Raw genomic sequence first — 19,768 nt, forward strand, 5'->3', positions numbered from 1 at the left:
TCCCCCTGGTCAACGGGCGAGAAGAGGCATTTCCGGCGTCAAGACTGGTCTTTACGGAAGGGGTGGGGTTTCCTCGTTCCCGCCCCTCACGCCCGGGGGAGGCCGGGCCAAGAGTGACAGTCCTCGACCCACGCTAAGGCCCGCCCCTGCGCCGGAAAGAAGAAGGGTGGGGGGAGGGGGAGAGTCGCACTGGCCGAGGGGGCAGGGTCACGTGACGCAGCTGCGGGCGGGGAGAAGGGGCGGGGCCCCGGGCGGAGAGGCGGGGCGAGCCCTCCCCGCCTTTCGATCACGCGCGGCAGGAAGTGGTGCGCGAAGCGGAGTATTCACGATGGGGACCACCCTGGACATTAAGATTAAAAGAGCGAACAAGGTTTATCACACTGGGGTAAGTGGGGGGAGTGGGGTGGGCCTTCAGGTTCTGTGGTCTCCCCGGGTCTGGCACACTTCGGAGTTTCCCTGGGCGGGTGCGTCCGGGTCAGGTGGGAGCAGCCAGGTGCATCCTCCGCCAGGTGCGGCCCCCTCCAGGTGCATCTCGCTTGCGCGGCTGGCTGCTCTGCAGCGGTGTCCGCTGGGGTTGCCGCCGCGGTGGGAGGGCGTGCAGGGCCCCTGGGCTGCAGCGCGCAACCGTCTGGCCCCTTGGACATCCAGCCCGGCCGGGGTCTTGAGCTGTGACTTCGCACTGCGGTCCGAGGAGCTCAACCATCAGATTATCCTTTTCTCGCTTGTAAGAGGAATGCAAAGGTCTAGGGCCATAAAGGCAGCTGTAACCTTGGAAGCAGAAATACACTCTGTAGGCCGAACAAAAGTTACTCGTTTTTCTGGTTTTGAGGACGGAAGGAATTGCATTTTAAAATGCAAATTAAAAAAAAATCTTAACGGTGCCATGAACAAGTTTTGTGCCATAGCCTCTTAATCTCCTCGGGCACCAGTTTCCTTATTTGCCAAAGGAGAATGCAAGGTTTTTCTCCCTCTAACTCGGGCAGTCTCAACCCTTACTGTAACTAAATCAGAATCCATCGCTCTGGAATATACGCTGACCGGGGTTTCATACCTAGAGCCCCCTGTGATTCTGGCCGCTGTGCAGCCGGGTTGAAATCGCAGCCAACTCTCTTGAGTATGTGTAATAAAATTGAGAGGAATGGTTGGTCACGTGAATGCAGCGAGGGCTCAAAAGGGATGCTTAAAGCCTTTGGGGGCAAGACCATTGAGGAAACTTCATGTTTACACAGATGCAAGATAATTTAGTCATCTCCAGATTATTAATTACAGAGGGAAGAAGCTACGTTTATAGTGCAGGAATCTGATAGTCCCTGTCCTAACCAAGACCTGCGGTGAACCACCTTACCGCCACAGTTGACGCGTTCTGGCACAATAATAGAGGATTCTGGTAGGGAGGACTGAAGACACGACCCAGCTGTGTGGTGTTCTGCCGAAAATGCCTAACTGCACTTAGTTCACAGGGAAATAGGCATGTTCACAATTGAGAAACATTCTGTCCATTTATTGGCCTGGATTCTTCAAATGTGTCAGTGTCATTAAAAGGACAGGACATTTTTTTTTAAGATTCAAGAGATGACAGGGATATAACAACCAAATATGATACCTAATTTTTGATAAATTTGAATATGGGGTATATGTTAAATAAGAGCTTTAAATTCCCCCAGTCTAATGTTCATATTTCGGTTATGTGGGCAACTGCTCTACCTGCTGAAGTATTTAGGAGTGAAGTGTAATAATAACTAAATTTTAAATGGCCTGGTCATAAATTGTGTGTGTGTGTGCGCGCGGGCACATGCATGTGGGGAGAAAGAAAGCAACAGAGAAAGAAAGCCAACATACTAACAGTTGCTGACTCTGCTTGAAAGCCTTATGGGTCTAATTTGATGTCTTAAAAAAAAAAAGGCTTTATTGAGATCTAATACCATAAAATTCACTCTTTAAAGTGTATAATTGAGTGGTTTTAATATACTCAAGTTGTGCAACCATCACACCTGTCTAATCTTAGAACATTTTTATCACCCCCTCCCCAGAAGAAACACCACACCCAGAATCCATCATTCCTCATTCCCTCTCTCTCTTAGACCCAGGCAATCACAGACCTGTTTTCTGTCTCAATGGATTTGCCTAATTAGGACATGGTCATGTATATAGGATTGTATAGTCTGTGGTCTTTTGTGACTGACTTCTTTCACTTATGCATGAACTTTGAACACATTATGCTGTTGTAGCCGATATCAGTTCCTCATTTGTTTTCATGGCTCAGTAGTATTCTGTTGTGTGGATACGTCACATTTTATTTATCATTCATCTGTTGATGGACATTTGGGTTGTTCTCACTTTTTGACTATTATGATTAATGCTACTTTGAGCAGCATTAATCTAATACAGGTTTTTGTGTGAACGTGTATTCCATTTCTCTTGGATATATACCTCGGAGTGGATTTGCTGGGTAATATGCTAACTTTGGCTCAGTGGTAAAGAACCCACTCATCAGTGCAAGAGATGCGGGTTCACTGTCTGGGTCAGGAAGATCCCTGGGGAAGGAAATGACAACCCGCTCCAGTCTTCTTGCCTGGAAAACCTCATGGACAGAGGAGCCTGGCGGGCTGCAGTTCATGGGGTCGCAAAGGTTTGGGCGTGACTTAGTAACGCAACAATGCTAACTTTATATTAGGTATTTAAGGGCCTTCCAAACAGTTCTCTGAAGCACCTGCACAGTTTTCCGTTCTTAGCGTTAGTGTGTGAGGGTTTCAGTTTTCTCGGTACTTCGTTTTCTCTTAACTTTTCTGTAGCTTGGAAAATACCAAAAGCAAGAATTGGGAAGACTTCCCTGGTGGTCCAGCTGTTAAGATTCTGTGCTTCCACTGCAGGGGTCAAAGGTTCACTCCCTGGTCAGGGAGCTAAGATCCCGCATGCTATACACAGCAGCCAACGGGTAAAAAAATAAATGAATTTTAAAAAGGGGGGGGAGGCAGGGACAGGCAATATGTACATTTAGTTTTAGTACTTATTATTTTCATTCAAAAGGTAACACATTTTATTCCGAGATGTTACAGCAGCTGGGATGTTTTCTGTGTTTTAAAGTATGGTAGAAGTAGCAAAAGTTCAGTTCAGTTGCTCAGTTCTGTCCGACTCTTTGTGACCCCATGAATCGCAGCACGCCAGGCCTCCCTGTCCATCACCAACTCCTGGATTTTACTCAAACTCATGTCCATGGCGTCGGTGATGCCATCCAACCATCTCCTCCTCTGTCGTCCCCTTCTCCTCCCGCCTTCAGTCTTGGCATCCGGGTCTTTTCCAGGGAGTCAGTTCTTCGTATCAGGCGGCCAAAGTACTGGAGTTTCATCTTCATCATCAGTCCTTCCTATAGATGGTGTATGCATTACTAATACCAGACATCAAAAATCAAGAGATGCTGTGAAACGGAAATTCCTCGGAACGTGGGCACCCGAGTCCGTTTCTGTGCTTTTCAGGCTCTTAGTTACTATGGAAGCATGTGAGAATGGTTTTGGTTCTGTGGACACCGAGAGCCTAAGTTATACTGGGGTTTTAAAATTGTCATTTAGGTGGTTTTCCTCGAAAAGGATGCTCATTCAAGGTGGTGGCGTTCGGTTTTTTCTCCCCCAAATCACAATTGAATCATTTTAAAAATATATGTATATAAACACAGGATTTTACAGAAGGCTGGGAAGTGAAAAGTCGGGTTCCTCCTCTTTCTGGCCCTTTTTCTGTCCTTGGAGGGATCCGTTGACTGTGTGTGTGCTTGTGCCAGACATTTCCCGTGAGCAGTAGTGGCACGTGTACGCAGACACGCATGCAGATGCAAAACTTAATCTTTTTGCTGAACCGTGTAGCCTGGCTGTGCACGCCTTTCCATATGAGCACATCGTCATCAGTTCATTCTTTTTAGACTGTTAACTTAAAGCAGATTTATTCAATCCGTGTCTGTGGATCTCCTGATAGATGTAAACACACCGTCACCTGTGCTCCGGGGGTGTGTCTCTGTGGTAAGGGAGTGCAGAGGGAGGTGTAGTTGTTTGTGGGGGGTTGGGGGCGGGGGGCAGGGCCCTTCTGGAGCTTCATTGAGATGGTGAGGCTCCAGCCTAGTGTTGAAAGCTAAGTGCTGGGCCGGGGTCTCCTTCCGCCCCACCCCCCACCCCGCCTCCCCCCCACCCTATTTGTTTCCAGCAGAAGAAAGACAACAGAAGCAAAAAGAGCAGGACCTGGGGGACACTGGCAAAGCCATCCAAGTCCACAGATTGGCTTCTCTTATTCTTATTTCCCCACTTTCTACAGCTGCTCATCCTCATCTCATTTGTCGGTGACTTTTTAAAGAGACTTTCCTCCTTTGTCTTTCTGGAATAAAATTTGTTTTCTTTTCCTTGGGTTTATTCCCCTCTTCTCATGTTTATTGTTTGTTTGTTTTCATATTTTAACTTCATAAATCCGGCTGTTTGGCTTACTAAATTGTGGCCCTTTTAAAAAAAGCAGGCCTTTTTTCCCCTAAGTGCACCTTCTCCAGATCTTAATTCTCATCTGGAGGATGAGTCTGAGCCTGCTCAGAGACTTTGTCGTGAGAATTAAAAGAGATAATGTTTGAAGATATTTACTACAGGTTCAGACCCAAGTGAAGTGAAAGTTGCTCAGTCATGTCCAGCTCTTTGTGACCCCATAGACTATACGGTCCATGGAATTCTCCAGACCAGGATACTGGAGTGGGTAGCCTTTCCCTTCTCCAGGGGATCTTCCCAACCCAGGAACTGAACCCAGGCCTCCTGCATTGCAGACAGATTCTTTCCCAGCTGAGCTGTGAGGGAGGGGTCAGATGGTCGGTGGTGGTAGCACCAGGCTTTTCCATGACTTCAGAGTCACTGATGTAAGTCACACTGTTCGTGCACCTCACAAATGGCATGGTCTGTGCTTGTCAGATGCGGTAGTGATTGCTGGATGTGTCCCCACTGCAAACTGGGTGTGACTTTGGCATCCCCATGTACTTCTTTGCTCAGTGCAGTAGGTGTGTTCTTGAACCAAAAGTTTGACTCAAATGCATTGTACATTACACTGTATTTTCAGTGTACTAGAGGAGCTTATTGCTTCAAAGAACCCTGTCGTAAATATTTTTGTAATGTAAATATGGTTCGTTTGTTTTTATAAATTCGAAATGTTTTACATTCTGAAATCCTGGCCCACATACTCATGAAAATGACACTGTTCAATATTACGGGTTGTGAAAAACATCAATGGGAGATTTACTGCCCAGCATAGCCAGGTTGCGGTGATGAGGAATTTGTGCACAGTGGGCTGATTACTGTTACTACAAGAACATCTAGGTTTGCATTTTGTCTTACTGGCTTTCATATAATTTCTTGTTTAAAAAAAAAAAGATTAAAGAGGAAAAATCCTTATTATGCCAGTTCATTATTTTGAAGAAAAATTGCAAAGCTAGGATGTTGTGGGAAAAGCCTCAGTATTCTGCTGGATTCTTGATACATTAATGGTCAGTTTTAGTGACTGCTGGTGCAGATCCTTGGGGTAGGACTTTGACCTTGGAGGAATGTCGGGATAATTTTGAGGGAGGTGTGAACCCTTTAAGGAACGCAGTTATCCAAACCTCAAGTGAGTCATTTTTCTCACTAATTATCTAATACTCCCGAAAAGGCTTGCCTTCTCCATCGTATCCCAGCCCTTATGTAATGCATGAGAAGTATTTCAGAGTTACCAAGGCTGTTTGAACCCTGGGACGCAGCGAGAGTGCTCATTAGTGGCCCGTTTGGTGTTATTTGCAGCAAATTCTGTCCTGGCCCGAGGATTACTGATCAAGTTCCCTAACTTCAGATTATACTACAGAGCTCCAAAACAGTGTGGTACCGGCCCAAAACAGAAATACAAACCAATGGACAGGCTAGAACGCCCAGAAATAAACCCACACACATATGGTCAATTAATCTATGACAAAGAAGGCAAGAATATTCAGTGGAGAAAACACAGTCTCTTTGATGAGTGGTGCTGGGAAAACTGGACTGCTACATGTAAAAGAATGAAATTAGAACATTCTCTAATACGATACCCAAAAATAAACTGAAATGGATTAAAACCTCAATGTTAGATGGATACTATAAAACTCGTAGAGGAAAACATAGGCAGAACACTCCTTGACGTAAATCTCTACAATATCTTTCTGGATCTATCTCCTAGAATAATGGAAATAAAAACAAAAATAAACAAATGGGACCTAATTAAACTTATAAGCTTTTGCACAGCAAAGAAAACCATTTACACACACAAAAAAACCTACAGAATGGGAGTAAATATTTGCAAATGATGTGAATAACAGATTCATCTCCAGAATATACAAACGTCTCATAGAGCTCAGTATCAAAAAACAACCCAACCAGAAAATGGGCAGAAGATCTAAATAGACATTTCTCCTCAAAAGGCACGTGAAAAGATGGTCAGCATTGCTAATTATTAGAAAAATTTGAATCAAAACTACAATGAGATTCTATCTCACACCAATCGGAGTGGCCATCCTCAAAAAGTCTACAAGTAGCACACCTGCAGAGGGTGAGGAGAGACGGGAACCCTCCTACAGCATGGGTGGGATTGTAAACTGGCGCAGCCACGATGGAGAACAGCATGGAGGGTCCTCAGAAAACTAAAGATAGAGCTGTTCTGTGATCGAGCAGTCCCACTCCTGACCGTATATCCAGAGAAAACCATAATTTGAAAAGATGCATGCCCTCTCAATGTTCCTTGAGCACTATTCTCAATAAGACATGGAAGCCACCTAAATGTCCATCAACGGTGGTAGATATATAACTATGGAATACTGCTGCTGCTGCTGCTAAGTCACCTCAGTCGTGTCCGACTCTGTGTGACCCCATAGATGGAAGCCCACCAGGCTCCCCCGTCCCTGGGATTCTCCAGGCAAGAACACTGGAGTGGGGTGCCATTGCCTTCTCCAATGCAGGAAAGTGAAAAGTGAAAGTGAAGTCGCTCAGTCGTGTCCGACTCTTAGTGACCCCATGGACTGCAGCCCACCAGGCTCCTCCATCCATGGGATTTTCCAGGCAAGAGTACATGAGTGGGGTGCCATTGCCTTCTCCGATGGAATACTACTCAGGCATAAAAAGAGTGAAAGAATGCCATTTGTATAACATCAGTTCAGTTCAGCCACTCAGTCGTTTCTGACTCTTTGCAACCCCATGGACCGCAGCATGCCAGGCCTCCCTGTCCATCACCAACTCCTGGAGCTTACTCAAGCTCATGTCCATTGAGTTGGTGATGCCATCCAACTGTCTCATCCTCTGTCGTCCCCATCTCCTCCCGCCTTCAATCTTGCCCAGCATCAGGGTCTTTTCCAGTGAGTTGGTTCTTTGAATCAGGGGGCCAAAGTATTGGAGTTTCAGCTTCAACATCAGTCCTTCCAAAGAATATTCAGGACTGATTTCCTTGAGGATTGACTGGTTTGATCTCCTTGCAGTCCAAGGGACTCTCAAGAGTCTTCTCCAGCACCACAGTTCCAAAGCATCAATTCTTCGGTGCTCAGCTTTCTTCACAGTCCAACTCTCACATCCATACATGACTACTGGAAAAACCATAGCCTTGACTAAACGGACCTTTGTTGGCAAAGTAATGTCTCGCTGCTTTTTAATATGCTGTCTAGGTTGGTCATAACTTTCCTTCCAAGGAGTAAGTGTCTTTTAATTTCATGGCTGCAGTCACCATCTGCAGTGATTTTGGAGCCCCCCAAAATAAGAGTAACATGGATGGACCTAAAGACTATCATCTGAGTGAAGTAAGTCAGACAGAGACATATATCATGTGATACCACTTTTGTGTGGAATCTAGAAAAATGATACAAATGAACTTATTTACAAAGCAGACTCAGACAGAAAGCAAACCTATGGCTTTATGCAGAGGGATAAATTAGGAGTTTGGGATGAAAATATACATATATATAAAATAGATATTAATGACTACCAAAGGCCTATTGTATAGTACAGGTAACTACTCAGTTAACTTGTAATAACCTATAATGGAAGAGAATGTAAGAAAAGAATATATACGTGTAGCTGAATCACTTTATACCTGACACTAAGACAACATTGTAAATCACTATATTTCAATAAAAATTTTTAAAAAATACTGTCTTTGTTTTTTTTTATTGTCTATATGGAACAGACAGTCTACCCTTCATTCATACGCTGGAGAAAATTCAGGCTCAGAGAAACGGTGCTTTTCTCAAAGTGATGGAAATCATATCTTACCCTTCATCCCACAAACTACAGTGAATGTTTCCTCATAAACAGCTCAAGACAATGAGCATTGTTTAGGATAAAGAGTCCACCCCCCTCCTTCCAGTTCTAAGCAATGAGACTTTTATTAAATGAAATCTTATCAAATTAGCTTTGTAATATATCAGTTTTAATAAATCTGCTGCTGTTTCAGTCGTGTCCGACTCGGCGACCCCATAGATTGCTGCCCACCAGGCTCCTCCTTCCCGGGGATTCTCCAGGCAGGGACTCTGGAGTGGGGTTAACAAATCTAATATCCATTAAAATAGTTCCTTTTATAAGCAGATAATAGAGCTTTTGCATTTGAAGTGACCCTGCCACCCTGCCCTCCCTGACGCTTCCTCAGTTCGCTTCCTCAGTTCCCAGAGTGGCTGCTGAAGCATCGGCACACAGCAGGGGCCCACTGGTTCACAGTTTGCAAAGTGCTAGTTGTAGGATGTAACGGCCAGCCAAAGCCAACCAGGTTGAAGTTTCTTCGTATCAACCCATTTTAGTTTGTGTCGTGCCAAAACCTGCAGGCCTTGTTAACTTTTTTAATGCAGTACAGCACAGCCAGGCTTAAAATGTTCTGCTTTTATTTACTGGAGGATTAAAGTAAAAAAAAAACAACAACAAGGTAGCTCCCTACACCATACAGATTGTCGGCCCACAGTCCGCGATTACTGAGGTTAACTGGACTGACCATCCATGGGTAAATCACCTGCCAGTTTCCCTCTTGAGTCCTGCTTACCTGAGGTTCTTGGGCCAGGAGAGCCAGCAGAAGCTGGTAGGCTCTGTCCACTTCACTGTTCTCCCGGGGGTTTAAACGTACCCAGGGAAGGGCAGTAGGAGGTTGTCGGTAGCCTTTAACTCTTGATGGGACCCTGTACCTGATTTATCTCTTCTGACTGATGCTCAGAAGGGATTTCTGAGCTCAGAAAGGGCTCTCCCCTGAGGAACTGGGAGGGTTACACCAGCTGTCCTCCCAGCTGTCCGGCAGGTTCTTTGGGTAACTTGGCGTCCGTGCTTTCTCGTGATGCCTGGGCTCCGTTCATCCTCACTACCCTGTCCCCCCTGTGGTGTTCTTACCCATGCTCACGGTTTCACTGTCAGACCGCAGCCATGTGAAGGACACAGATGGTAAAGGTGAAGGTAGCCACGTGAAAGTAGCTCAGATGGTAAAGAATCTGCCTGCTATGTGGAAGACCCGAGTTCGATCCCCTGGAGGAGGAAATGGCAGCCACTCCAGTATTCTCGCCTGGAGAATCCCATAGACAAAGGAGCCTGGTAGGCTACCTACCGTTCATGGGGTCACAGAGAGTCGGACACTGAGAGACTAACAGTTCCACAGCAGGCACGACATTTGCCAAAACCTGGCCTGCCTTTTGTTTCATAAGAAGAGATCGTTTAAGACTGTTAACTCTAAAACGCAAACATCCCCTTTCGGAAAGGAGTAGGAATCCCATCAGTGGAAAAGTAAGTGGTGCATGGACAGAAATTCCCTCCTTCGATAATAATCGGGGGTGGGGAGGGGAACAACCTTGAAAAAAAAAAAGTGCTTTTTTTTGTTTCGTATATTTCAAAAGAATTTGTTTTTTACATTAAAAGAATTGTTTTAACTTGCTGAGAACAAGTAACAGGGACTGTCAGATGGGAAGGCGTGTTCTCCACCCCCTTCACTGCTCCGCGCAGTTCCCGGGACTGATGCTCCATGCTCTCAGCCTCCTCCACGGGACGGACGGTGCTCCCCGGAGCTTCAGGGCCCGCCCTTGGCGGGGTGGGGGCGGCCCGTCCTCTCTTGGGCACCGGGCACCCATCCTGCCCTCAACAGCCCTTGGGCCGTGGCGCACCCTCCGCGCTGGTCCTGGAGTCTGCCTGCCGAGTGGGTTTGGATGATGCACAGTCCTCACTCATGCGTGCGTTTCCCTCCAACTGGGGTTCAGTTTGGTGGCTGTTGTTCATTCCGTAAGTGAGCGCTGGCTACTCAGAGCGTTCCCCTTTGGCCAGCTGCCTATATTCCACAGTCATTACTTTGCCCTGTAATCAGGCCATCTCAGACGCCTCTGTGGTCAGAGTTCTCCTGAACCTCTTGGGTTGTATAGTCTGGAGTCTTTATATTCACTTAGGCGAGTAGTTCCAAATGAGGTGTCAACGCTGTAAAGTTTCTCTGAGTTTTTATGTTATTGACATCTGAAAGCCGGTCATCCCTATTAACTCGTAATTTTGGGAGTATGTGGTATGTGACCCCTGAAACCACAGTGCACGCCATGATTCGATTTTAATATTCCTGTGCTTAGGACCTCGTATTTACTTACCCTTAACTGAGTTTTCCTTTTTTTAACTGGTATTGGCAATCTCATTTTGCCCCTTTCTTCTAAACTTTTATTCAGGGACTCAGGTTTCTTTTCCAGATTCTCAAGAAAATTTCACAACTAGAAATTTCAGAGATGGCGTCATCAGACAATAGCTGTGATTTTTGTCATCCTGTTTTCCTAAGTACTGAGACCTGTATTTACACCCTACTGAACTAAGAAAAAGCCTGCTTTTTTCCCCACCCTTATTACAACAGCATCAGAATGCAGTACTCAAATATAAGACCCTTGAAAAAAGCAGAGACATTACTTTGTCAACAAAGGTCCATCTAGTCGAGGCCATGGTTTTTCCAGTAGTCATGTATGAATGTTAGAGTTGGACTGTGAAGAAAGCTGAGCGCCGAAGAATTGATGCTTTTGAACTGTAGTGTTGGAGAAGACTCTTGAGAGTTCTTGGACTGCAAGGATATCCAACCAGTCCATCCTAAAGGAAATCAGTCCTGGGTGTTCACTGGAAGGACTGATGCTGAAGCTGAAAACCCAATACTTTGGCCACCTGATGTGAAGAGCTGACTCATTTGAAAAGACCCTGATGCTGAGAAAGATTGAAGGTGGGAGGAGGAGGGGACAGCAGAGGATAAGATAGTTGGATGGCATCACCGACTCAATGGACATGAGTTTGAGTAAACTCCGGGAGTTGGTGATGGACAGGGAGTCCTGGTGTGCTGTGATTCATGGGGTGGCAAAGAGTTGGACATGCTGAGCGACTGAACTGAACTGAGAACAGGCTTTGCCTTATTTGTTTTTGGCTGTGCTGGGCGTGTGTGGCTGTGCGTGGGCTTTCTCTAGTTGGAGTGAGGGGGACTACGCTTCATTGAGGTGCACAGGTTTCTCATTGTGGTGGCTTCTCTTGTTGCCCAGCACCGGCTCTAGGGTGCGGGCTATCTGGGGTCTTCCTCAACCAGAGATTGAACCCATTTCTGTGAGTTGCAAAAGCAATGTCTGTGCCCTCCTCTGTCCATCAAGGTCCTCTTCTATGGGGCAACTAAAGCCTCTTGATGTCTAGTGATTTCTGTCAAGGTATTTTAGGCATAGACAAGTAAATACATATAAAGGTTCTTTTTCTACCCCCTTTTCACAGTGGTGCAATATGAAAGTGAAAGTTTCTCAGTCATGTCCGACTCCTTGTGACCGCATGGACTCATGGAATTCTCCAGGCCAGAATACTGGATTAGGTAGCATTTCCTTATTCCAGGGGATCTTCCCAACCCAGGGATCGAACCCAGGTCTCCCACATTACAGGTGGATTCTTTACCAGCTTAGCCACAATTCAGTTGCTCAGTCGTGTCCAACTCTTTGCAACCCCATGGACTGAAGCACACCAGGCCTCCCTGTCCATCACCAACTCCCAGAACTTGCTCAAACTTGTGTCCATCGAGTTGGTGATGCCATCCAACCATCTCATCCTCTGTCGTCCCCTTCTCCTCCTGCCTTCAATCTTTCTCAGCATCAGGGTCTTTTCCAGTGAGTCAGCTCTTTGCATCAGGTGGCCAAAGTATTGGAGCTTCAGTATTGGAGCTGGCCAAAGTATTGACGCTTCAGCATCAGTCCTTCCAATGAATATTCAGGACTGATCTACTTTAGGATGGACTGGTTGGATCTCCTTGCAGTCCAAGGAACTCTCAAGAGTCTTCTCCAACACCACAGTTCAAAAGCATCAGTTCTTCGGTGCTCAGCTTTCTTCACAGTCCAACTCGCACATCCATACATGACTATTGGAAAAACCATAGCTTTGACTAGACAGACCTTTGTTGGCACATCCATACATCACCACTGGAAAAACCATAGCTTTGACTAGACGGACCTTTGTCAGCAAAGTAATGTCTCTGCTTTTTAATATACTGTCTAGGTTGGTCATAGCTTTTCTTCCAAGGAGCAAGTGTCTTCATTTCATGGCTGCGGTCACCATCTGCAGTGATTTTGGAGAAAAGGAAGCCCAAAAACCATGACCCATGACCTTTCTCTTAAAGACACAGGTTGTCTGGCAGGCAGAAAGTGCCTTTCTGGAAGTGGTGGTGGTGGTGGTGGTGGTTTAGTCGCTCAGTCATGTCTGACTCCTTGTGACCCCACAGACTGTATCGCACCAGGCTCCTCTGTCCATGGGATTCTCCAGGCAAGAATACTGGAGTGGGTTGCCATTTCCTTCTCCAGGAGATCTTCCCAACCCAGAAATCGAACCCGTTGTGCAATATGTAACCTTCAAAATAAAGAACATACAAGTACTAATGTGAATGATCTCCCGAGATATCATTAAAGGGAAAAAAAAAACCCACAACCCACTGTTTTCCTGTTGTTAGAATTTAGGTTGTTTACATTCTTTTTATTACAGTGTTTCAGTGAGTAAGTACTATTCAGTCATTTCAGTGTGCAAATATATCTGAAGAAAGCTCCTGAAAGTGGAATTGCTGCGCCCGGTGTTGATACAATGTTTCCGGTATTGCCTAGTGGCTGGTCTAGCGGATTCTCAGCTCCTCCCTCCCTGGTGTACCCTTCCCCACTGCAATATGGCCACATTTTTTATCTTTGCTAATCTGATAGGGGGAAATGGTGCTTAGGATAGCTTTGATGATCTTTTCTCACAATGTTACTTTTGAAATTGAGCATTTTTTCATGGGCTTACAAGCAATTAGCGTTTCTTATGAACTGTATTCATAATATTTAGAATGGAATACTTTTCTGGGAGGTTACGCAGCAATGGCACCCCACTCCAGTACTCTTTCCTGGAGAGTCCCATGGACGGAGGAGCCTGGTAGCCTGCAGTCCATGGGGTCGCTAGGAGTCGGACACGACTGAGCGACTTCACTTTCACTTTTCACTTTCATGCATTGGAGAAGGAAATGGCAACCCACTCCAGTGTTCTTGCCTGGAGAATCCCAGGGACGGGGGATCCTGGTGGGCTGCCGTCTATGGGGTCGCACAGAGTCGGACACGACTGAAGTGACTTAGCAGCCTATGATGTTGTGTATTTGTTTTGGCTGTGCTGGGTCTTCTTGCCGCATGGGCTGCCCTCTGGGTGCCGGTGCGTGGGCTTCTCAATGCAGTGGCTTCTCCGGTGGGGCGTGGCCTCTAGGGCGCTCCTGGTTCAGTGGTTGCAGCGTGTGAACTCCGTCGTATCGGCCCTTGGGCTCCAGAGCGCATGCGCAATAGTTGGGGCGCTTGGGCTTTGTTCCTTTGCAGGGTGTGGGATCTTCCCAGACCAGGAATCGAACCCGTGTCTCCTGGCATTGGCTGGCGGTTTCTTTCTTTGCCACTGAGCTACCAGGGAAGCCCAAGGTGGTTTGTTTTTTTATTTCTTATAATATTAGAGAAATTAGCTTTTTGCCTATTATGTTGCATTATTTCCCTAGTTTATCATTTATATAAGCATTGTTGCTCATAATCACTTTTATGTAATAAACTATTTTTGGTTTGGCAGTCATATTTATTATTCAGAGTTTTGAATCATTCTTAGAAAGGCGTGTCCCACTTTGAGGTGATAAAAATCATTTTCTGGTTTCTTCTAAAGTTTTGGTTATTCAGGTGTTTGTATTTAGAACTTCTTGTGTACAAAGGTTTTCAGTAAGAATCCCACTTTATTTTTTTCTTTTTTTTGCCAGTTTTCTGGCCGCTTTTTATCCCAGATCTCTGGCTAGTTTTCCAGTATTATTTAGTGAATAAATCCTTCTGGATTTAAAGTGCTTCATCATCTGTTAAATTCCTCTATAATCTGGGTCTATTTCTGGGGTTTCCCTCTTGTCCTATTGATCTTTCAGCCCACATACGCCCTGCCCCACACTTAGTAAGTTATTGTGGTGTTACAGTATCTCACCGGGCTAGTTCCCCTCTTTCCTCCTCATTTTAGAACCTATTTATTATTCCAGGTGAATTTAAAAATCAGCTTTCTAATCTATCTTACCATACCATACCATGCCCTTCTGAAAAAAGAAAAGAAAAATTCTGATGTTGTCTTCTTTGGATTATGTTACCTTTATAGATTGAAAGTAGACACATTAAGAGTGATAAAACTTCAAAAACAGGATATGACTTTCCATGTATTTCTTTTGTGCTCTTCAACTATATTTGAAGTTTTCCTCTTATCAGGTTTTATTCATTTCCTGTTAAATTGATTTATATATTTTAATTTTTGTTGCCTTTAAAAAGATGATTTTATTATGTATTTATTTTGGCCACACTGAAGGCTCTTTGTTCCTTCCGGCTTCTCTCTAGTTGCAGTGAGCAGAGGGCTACTCTGTAGTTGCGGTGTGAGGGCTTGTCATTGAGGTGATGTCCACTGTTGCAGAGTACAGGCTCTAGAGCAGCGGGCTTGAGTCACTGTGGCTCAAGGACTCAGTAGTTGCAACTCCCAGGCCCTAGAGCACAGGTTTAATAGTTGTGGCACACAGGCTTGGCTGCTCTGAGCATGTGGGATCTTCCCGGACCAGGAGCTGAGCCCATGAACTGTGGTGTTGGAGAAGACTCTTGAGAATCCCTTGCACTGCAAGGAGATCCAACCAGTCCATCCTAAAGGAGATCAGTCCTAGGTGTTCATTGGAAGGACTGATGCTGAAGCTGAAACTCCAATACGTTTGGCCACCTGATGCAAACAACCGACTCATTGGAAAAGACCCTGATGCTGGGAAAGATTGAGGGCAGGAGAAGGGGATGACAGAGGATGAGATGGTTGGATGGCATCACCGACTCAATGGACATGGGTTTGGGTAAACTCTGGGAGTTGGTGATGGACAGGGAGGCCTGGCGTGCTGCAGTTCATGGGGTCGCCAAGATTCGGACACGACTAAGTGACTGAACTGAACTGAACTGATTGGCAGGCAGATTCTTTACCACTGAGCCACCAGGAAAGCCTTTTTTTTTTTTTTTTTGAAAAAAACATTTTTTCCAACATGTTTTCTCACTGATTGTTGTTGTGGACGTGTTGCCTTCTTGACTTTTGTATATTAATTTTCTACCCCACTATCTTCCTTCCTGAAATTCTCTTCATGTTGATCAGTTCAATTCAGTTGCTCAGTCGTGTCTGTCTCTTCGTGACCCTGTGGACTGCAGCACTCCAGGCCTCCCTGTCCATCACCAACTTCCAGAGTTTACTCAAACTCATGCCCATTGAGTCGGTGATAACATCTAACCATCTCATCCTCTGTCGTCCCCTTCTTCTCCTGCCTTCAATCTTACTCAGCATCGGGGTTTTTTCCAATGAATCAGTTCTTCACATCAGGTGGCCAAAGTATTGGAGTTTCAGCTTCATCATCAGTCCTTCCAATGAATATTCAGGACTGATTTCCTAGTTGGAACTGGTTGGATCTCCTTGCAGTGCAAGGGACTCTCAAGAGTCTTCTCCAACACCACAATTCAAAAGCATCAAGTCTTCAGCACTCAGCTTTCTTTATAGTCCAGCTCTCACATCCATACATGACTACTGGAAAAACCATAGCTTTGACTAAGACAGACCTTTGTTGGAAAAGTAATGTCTCTGCTTTTTAATATACTGTGTAGGTTGGTCATAACTTTCCTTCCAAGGAGCAAGCATCTTTTAATTTCATGGCTGCAGTCACCATCTGCAGTGATTTTGGAGCCCCCAAAATAAAGTCTGTCACTGTTTCCATTGTTTCCCGATCCATTTGCCATGAAGTGATGGGACCGGATAGCCATGATCTTAGTTTTCTGAATGTTGAGTTTTAAGTCAACTTTCTCACTCTCCTCTTTCACTTTCATCAGGAGGCTTTTTAGTTCCTCTTCACTTTCTGCCATAAGGGTGGTGTCATCTGCATATCTGAGGTTATTGATATTTCTCCCGGCAATCTTGATTCCAGCTTGTGCTTCATCCAGCCCAGCGTTTCTCATGATGTATTCTGCATATAAGTTAAATAAGCAGGGTGACAAGATACAGCTTTGACGTACTCCTTTCCCAATTTGGAACCAGTCTGTTGTTCCATGTCCAGTTCAAACTGTTGCTTCTTAACCTGCATACAGATTTCTCAGGAGGCAGGTCAGGTGTGTATAGATTTTGTCTTACTTTGGTGTCGTTGTATTTGCTTAACTTTTTTAAAAAGAAATTCTTTTTCTGTGTTTTGGAGTAGTTTAATATTGGTGTTTTCTGCACTTAAACATTTGGGAATGATCTATGAAGCTCTCTAGGCCTGGTGCTTTGTGGGTGTGGGGGACTCGTGTGTAACTTTTTCTAATTTTTCTAACTTGTTTGTTTAGCTTTCCCATCTCCTTTGGAGTTAGTTTGGATAAATTACATTTCCCTAGAAAAATGAATCACTTTGTTGACTTTTCACATTCACTTCTGTGCGGTTGAACAATGTGTTCTTTTATTATTATTTGATTACTGCTGTGTCTTTGCTATTTGTTATTTCTTGATTAGTTATTTGCTTTGCTATTTTTTCCCCTGAAGAAAGACCTATAAGACCTATTTGCCTCATTTACAGGCTAATTTGTTCAGTTTTTGTGACTGTACCATGGGCTTCCCTGGTGACTCAGACAGTAAAGAATCCACCTGCAGTGCATGAGACCTAGGTTCAATCCCTGGGTCAGGAAGATGCCCTAGAGAAGGGCATGGCTACCCTCTCCAGTATTCTTGCCTGGAGAATCCCTTGGACGGAGGGGTCTGGGGGGCTACAGTCTATGAGGTCGCAAAGAGTCCGACACGACTAAGCAACTAACATACACACATTTTCTTAATTTCTCTCTACTTAATTTCTTAATATTCTCTCTACTGTCATTTCTTAGTTCAAATTAAAGAATGACAAGAGAGTGATAAAATTTTTACTCTGATAATTTCCCAGGTACTTCACCGCTTTTTCCTTCTTCTGCCATAGGGATTAAGGAAGGAAACAGTTCTATTGATATTGTGCTTATACTGTGGCATTCAGTAGTCAGCTCAGATTCTGTTCCCATGAGATTAGCTGAAAATGTTTCAATTAAATAGAAGCGGAACCAAGTGCCAATGTGTTGTTTAATTGATAAAGTGTGTGAAATTATTTTGTCCGATTTCAATTCTGGGACACTATATATTTTTAAAAATATACTAGTGGATTTAACTGATGAAAACTTAGGTTTTTATTTCATTCTATTGTACAGAAGTTAATAGAACTAATTTTAATTAAAAATTTAAAAGTTAAATTAGTATTTCAGAAGAATTTTCATGCAAATTTGCTTATGAGCTTCTTAACGTGAAGAACAAAATGCGTTCTACCTCTTGAATTCTGCTTAAAATGGAGCTGATACTGTTTTAATTTAGACTTCAGGGCTTTGGGGTGGGGAGCAGTAAACAAAACCAAAATACTTAGAATATTTAAGAGACATAGAGGGCTTCCCTTAGTGGCTCATCTGGTAAAGAATCCGCCTGCAATGTGGGAGACCTAGGTTCAATCGCTGGGTTGGGAAGATCCCCTGGAGAAGGGAACAGCTACCCACTCAAGTATTCTGGCCTGGAGAATTCTATGGACTGTATAGCCCATGAGGTTGCAAAGAGTTAGACATGACTGAGCAACTTTGACTTCACTTCACTTCAAGATACATAGAATATCCCCCACTCCCCTGATTTCACAGATTGTGAAATGTTTTTCTACCCAGTGACTACAGGAAACGAAAGATAAACAGATTTAAATGCCAGTAGAACAGATATTTTTTTTAATACTTTGATCTGTGGGGCCATTTTTAACTTTTGCATTTTTTTTCTTTTTCTGCCATCATATCACCACGTGACAGCAATCACGCACCAAATCTGAAGGTCATTTCAGAAAGGTGTCGTTTTGTATTTGCTGTGGATTCTCTTCGGTTCAGTTCAGTTCAGTTGCTCAGTCGTGTCCGACTCTTGGCGACCCCATGGACTGCAGCACGCCAGGCCTCCCTGTCCATCACCAACTCCCGGAGTCTACCCAAACTCACGTCCATTGAGTTCGTGAATCCATCCAACCATCTCATCCTCTGTCGTCCCCTTCTCCTCCCGCCTTCAATCTTTCCCAGCATCAGGGTCTTTTCCAATAAGTCAGTTCTTCCTATCAGGCGGCCAAAGTATTGGAGCTTCGGCTTCAGCATCAGTCCTTCCAATGAATATTCAGGACTGATTTCCTTTGGATGGACTGGTTGGATCTCCTTGCAGTCCAAGAGACTCTCAAGAGTCTTCTCCAGCACCACAGTCCTTAGCTCCCTGCTGCACACAAACCCCCATCGCAGGTGGAGACTGTCAGGTCTGAGGTGACAGGCAGGCGTGAGGTTAATGTCTGTGTTCTCCGACTTCAGTGTCTTCGGAGAAGTGAATGATGGTCTGGTGCGGGGTCCTTGTGCTGGACCGTCCACCAGCTTGTGAAGCAGGATAGTGGGGCGGGGTGGGGGGCGGAGGGTGCTGAAGGGTGGCCCCTAGGCTCGCTGGGCAGGGGACAGCCCGCTGAGCTGCTCGTGCCTTTGCCAGTGTGTCCTCATCTTAGCGTCACTGAGGAAGAAGGTAAAGAAGAGGGTCTTCCCTGTGTCATCCTTCTGAGGGGGTCGTCATACACGCTCCTGTGCCTGGCGGCTCTGAATCTGCCATTCCCCCAGGCCCTGCTCTTTGCCCTTTTGAAACCGGACCTGTGTTGGGATTGTCCAGTGGGAATCAAGCTGTGTCCGGAAGGTGGTGGGGGGATAAGATTCTTCCCCTTGGACCCCCAGGGCCGGGCCTTCCCCACAGTGCCGTCCGGGTATCTGTCTGTGACAAGTGTCCACTGAGCGTCTTCATCTTGGACCACGTTGATGGTTCCAGAGGCCGACTTTGCTAGTGAACCAGGCGGATGAAAGAGCCATGCTAACGTGTCGGGTGGCTCTCTCCCCTCCCCAGGAAATGCTGTCCGGGGTGGTGGTCATATCTGGGAAGGACTCAGTCCAGCACCAGGGCCTCTCCCTGACGGTGGAAGGAACCGTGAACCTGCAGCTCAGTGCCAAGAGCGTGGGGGTGTTTGAAGCCTTCTATAATTCCGTTAAGGTAAGAATGCCTGACTTGCACGTTTTTAGTTCCTTTTCCAAGTGTTTGGGGTTGGTTTGCACGTGCTGCCTCAGCTTCATTGTTGTTATTTTGCTGGGAACGGTGGCAGGCGTGCTTTTACGACTCAGTAATCAAACTGAAAAAAACACATGCAGATATTTTGA

General features: G+C 45.3%; 1 protein-coding gene across 3 annotated transcripts in view; it reads left to right on the plus strand.

Moving 5' to 3' along the window:
- The first annotated feature begins 228 nt into the window (after positions 1-228).
- VPS26C (VPS26 endosomal protein sorting factor C) overlaps positions 229-19,768 on the plus strand; it is a 69,460-nt gene continuing 49,920 nt past the window's right edge. For all 3 annotated transcript variants that reach the window (XM_070377489.1, XM_070377494.1, XM_005899544.2), the window contains exons 1-2: positions 229-385; positions 19,461-19,604. In XM_070377489.1, coding sequence (XP_070233590.1) covers positions 329-385; positions 19,461-19,604 — 201 coding nt within the window. In that variant the 5' untranslated portion in view covers positions 229-328. The remainder of the gene's footprint in view (positions 386-19,460; positions 19,605-19,768) is intronic.

The sequence above is a fragment of the Bos mutus genome, chromosome 1 (assembly GCF_027580195.1).
Source record: "Bos mutus isolate GX-2022 chromosome 1, NWIPB_WYAK_1.1, whole genome shotgun sequence".
NCBI lineage: Eukaryota > Metazoa > Chordata > Mammalia > Artiodactyla > Bovidae > Bos > Bos mutus.